Source organism: Vanellus vanellus (genome assembly GCF_965231255.1).
Source record: "Vanellus vanellus genome assembly, contig: HAP1_SCAFFOLD_89, whole genome shotgun sequence".
In the NCBI taxonomy this organism is placed as follows: domain Eukaryota; kingdom Metazoa; phylum Chordata; class Aves; order Charadriiformes; family Charadriidae; genus Vanellus; species Vanellus vanellus.
In genome coordinates this window covers 570,779-573,649 of record NW_028126694.1, presented here as the reverse complement: position 1 = coordinate 573,649, position 2,871 = coordinate 570,779, and the positions used below count along the sequence as shown (strand labels likewise).

At 55.7% G+C, this 2,871-nt stretch overlaps 1 protein-coding gene across 1 annotated transcript; it reads left to right on the top strand.

Annotated features, from left to right (window-relative positions):
• Positions 1-1,721: 1,721 nt before the first annotated feature.
• On the top strand, positions 1,722-2,657 carry LOC309685870 (olfactory receptor 14A16-like; the record flags this gene model as incomplete). The annotated part of the gene is made up of 1 exon (XM_082501567.1): positions 1,722-2,657. The coding sequence occupies one exon, from the start codon at positions 1,722-1,724 to the stop codon at positions 2,655-2,657; it is 936 nt and encodes a 311-aa protein (XP_082357693.1).
• Between the last annotated feature and the right edge of the window lie 214 nt (positions 2,658-2,871).

Here is a 2,871-nt window from a genome sequence, read left to right as displayed (position 1 = left end):
GCCCGGGGAGCTCCCACGGCGCTGTAGGGAGAAGCTCTGGGTGGAAGGAGTGATCCCCAACATGGTAGGGTAGGGATGAGCAGGTCAGGGCATGGTGCTTCTGCCCTCAAGAGAGTGCAGCAGCACGGGTGAGCTCTACCTCATGATATTTTTCAGAGGACCTCTCGGGCAGCACACCAACTCAGCAGCATCTTCCCGTTAGCAGCCACATCAGGTTCGCTGTGAACTGGTCTTTAGCCCTCACACACTCAGAGGTGCCCCTGGGCAGCGCCCCGTCCCTGGAGGTGTTGGCAGGCAGAGGTGGGCGCACAGCAGTGCGATGGGGTTTGTGAGCACTGACGGGAGCTGAGCCGGGGACAGGGGGAGGGCTGCTGGCAGCAGAGACACGGGCAGGGAGTGAGAGGGAGCTGCTGCCTGAAACACTGGCGAGGGGCATGTGGGCCCGTCCGTGCTGTCCCTGAAGCACAGACACCTTCCCCTGGGCAGCTCCTGCCTGGTCTCCATTCCCAGCCGGGGCACATCTCTGCCCTCCAGCCCACGGGGTCTCGGGCACGCATTGACCCTGCAGCAGCCAGAGCCCAGCAAAGGACGAACCCCGGATTGCCATCTGCCTAGCATGTCCCTCCTCCCTTGTCAGGAGTGTTGTGGCATTTCACTGCCGTCCCCTCCTGCCTGAGCTGCCCTTGTTCTCACCGTTGGATAAACTGAGGATAAACTGAGTCAGTGCGGGGGGTGGGGGTTGCGGGTGACAGATTCAGCTCCCGTTCAGATGCCGACCCTTTGGGTCCTGCTCTGCACTCGTGTCTGTGGGAGCAATGTGCCCAGGACTCCTCCAGGCAACTTCAGGGCATTAACTATTTCCCTGAGGAGTCTTGTGGGGCTGCAGGGTGCTCTCCAGAAGGGCACAGCTCTCCCATAGTATCTCTCTGCTCCCTCGGATCCACATGGAGAAGACATCTCGGTGCTCAGGCCATGGAAATGCTGCTGGGCAGCTGTATGTGGGCAGCTGCAATGATCCCTCCTGGTCCCAGTCTGGGAGGGGAGAGATGAGAAAAGGCAATGAGCCTGTATATCTGCCCTTTGAACCTGCATTCCTTTCTTCTCCGCAGTGTCCTGCTTCTTTTGATGGCAACACCTCAGAGGGATCCTCCTCCAGCTGCAAGCTGCCAGCACAGGGCAGTGGTAAAGGGGACTGATGGGCAGAGCTGCTCTCCTCTCTCTGCACTAAGGGACTCTCCCTTTGCCTCTCAGGACCCACAAGACTTCACCTGGAGTGCATTAGAAATGTCAGGGATTTCGGCCATCCCAAACCGCTCCGAAATGTGGCAGGTACAACCAGAACAAAACAGAGAAAACAAAATCCCCTCTCCTCTGCTGTGCAGTTGGGCAAATTGCCGACAACAACATTGAAAAGCTCTTTGATATAACACGATTACATTTAATTGGAGACAGCCCTTCTGTCCTAGTTCCCTCTTGCTGCACAGCAAGGAGGACTCCTCGGGAGCCCATTGCCCTGCTCCCAGTGGCAGCCTCAGCCAGCAAAAGCCGGAGCTCAAGTGAGGGAGCTGCAGAGAGGTGCTCCTGAAAAGAGGGTCTGAATGTGGGGCTGCAAAGACATATGCAATCCATTTTGCCGGGAGAAGTCTGCTCTGACTCAGTACTGTCTTTTCCTCCTTAACAGATAGTCACAGTTAAGAATAAGAGATACCCAGAGGCAGGAAATGTCCAACAGCAGCTCCATCACCCACTTCCTCCTCCTGGCATTCGCAGACACACGGGAGCTGCAGCTCTTGACCTTCGGGCTCTTCCTGGGCATCTACCTGGCTGCCCTCCTGGGAAACGGCCTCATCATCACCGCCATCGCCTGTGACCACCGCCTCCACACCCCCATGTACTTCTTCCTCCTCAACCTCTCTGTTCTTGACCTGGGCTGCATCTCCACCACCGTCCCCAAAGCCATGGCCAATTCCCTCTGGGACACCAGGGACATTTCCTATGCAGGATGTGCTGCACAGCTCTTTTTTTTTTCCTTCTTGTTTGGTGCAGATTTTTCTCTTCTCACAGTCATGGCCTATGAGCGCTACGTTGCCATCTGCCATCCCCTGCACTACGGGACCCTCCTGGGCAGCAGAGCTTGTGTCCGCATGGCAGCAGCTGCCTGGGGCAGTGGGTTTCTCAATTCTCTCCTGCACACGGCCAATACATTTTCACTGCCCCTCTGCCAGGGCAATGCCCTGCACCAGTTCTTCTGTGAAATCCCCCACATCCTCAAGCTCTCCTGCTCACACTCCTACCTCAGGGAAGTTGGACTGATTGTGGTTAGTGCCTGTCTCTTCTTTGCGTGTTTTGTTTTTATTGTGGTGTCCTACGTGCACATATTGAGGGCTGTGCTGAGGATCCCCTCGGAGCAGGGACGGCACAAAGCCTTTTCAACGTGCCTCCCTCACCTGGCCGTGGTCTCCCTCTTTATCAGCACTGGCATGTTTGCCTACATGAAGCCCCCCTCCAACTCATCATCATCCCTGGACCTGGTGGTGGCAGTGTTGTACTCGGTGGTGCCCCCAGCAGTGAACCCCCTCATCTACAGCATGAGGAACCAGGAGCTCAAAGAAGCATTGAAGAAAGTGGTTCAATGGCTTCACCTTCAGCAGCAGTAAGCTGCCCATGTCTCCTCACAGGCTGTCCCTACTGTGCTGGATAATAGTGAGGCCTTCGGTTACTGTGTCATCACAGCATCAGAACTGCCTTCCTGAGGAGCATCTCTGTAATAACAGGGCAGCTCTCTCTGTTGCAGGAAAATTGACATAAACTAGGAAAACGAAATATAAAATGTCATTGTAATTGAAGCAACCAAGGACACCTGCGGCTTTT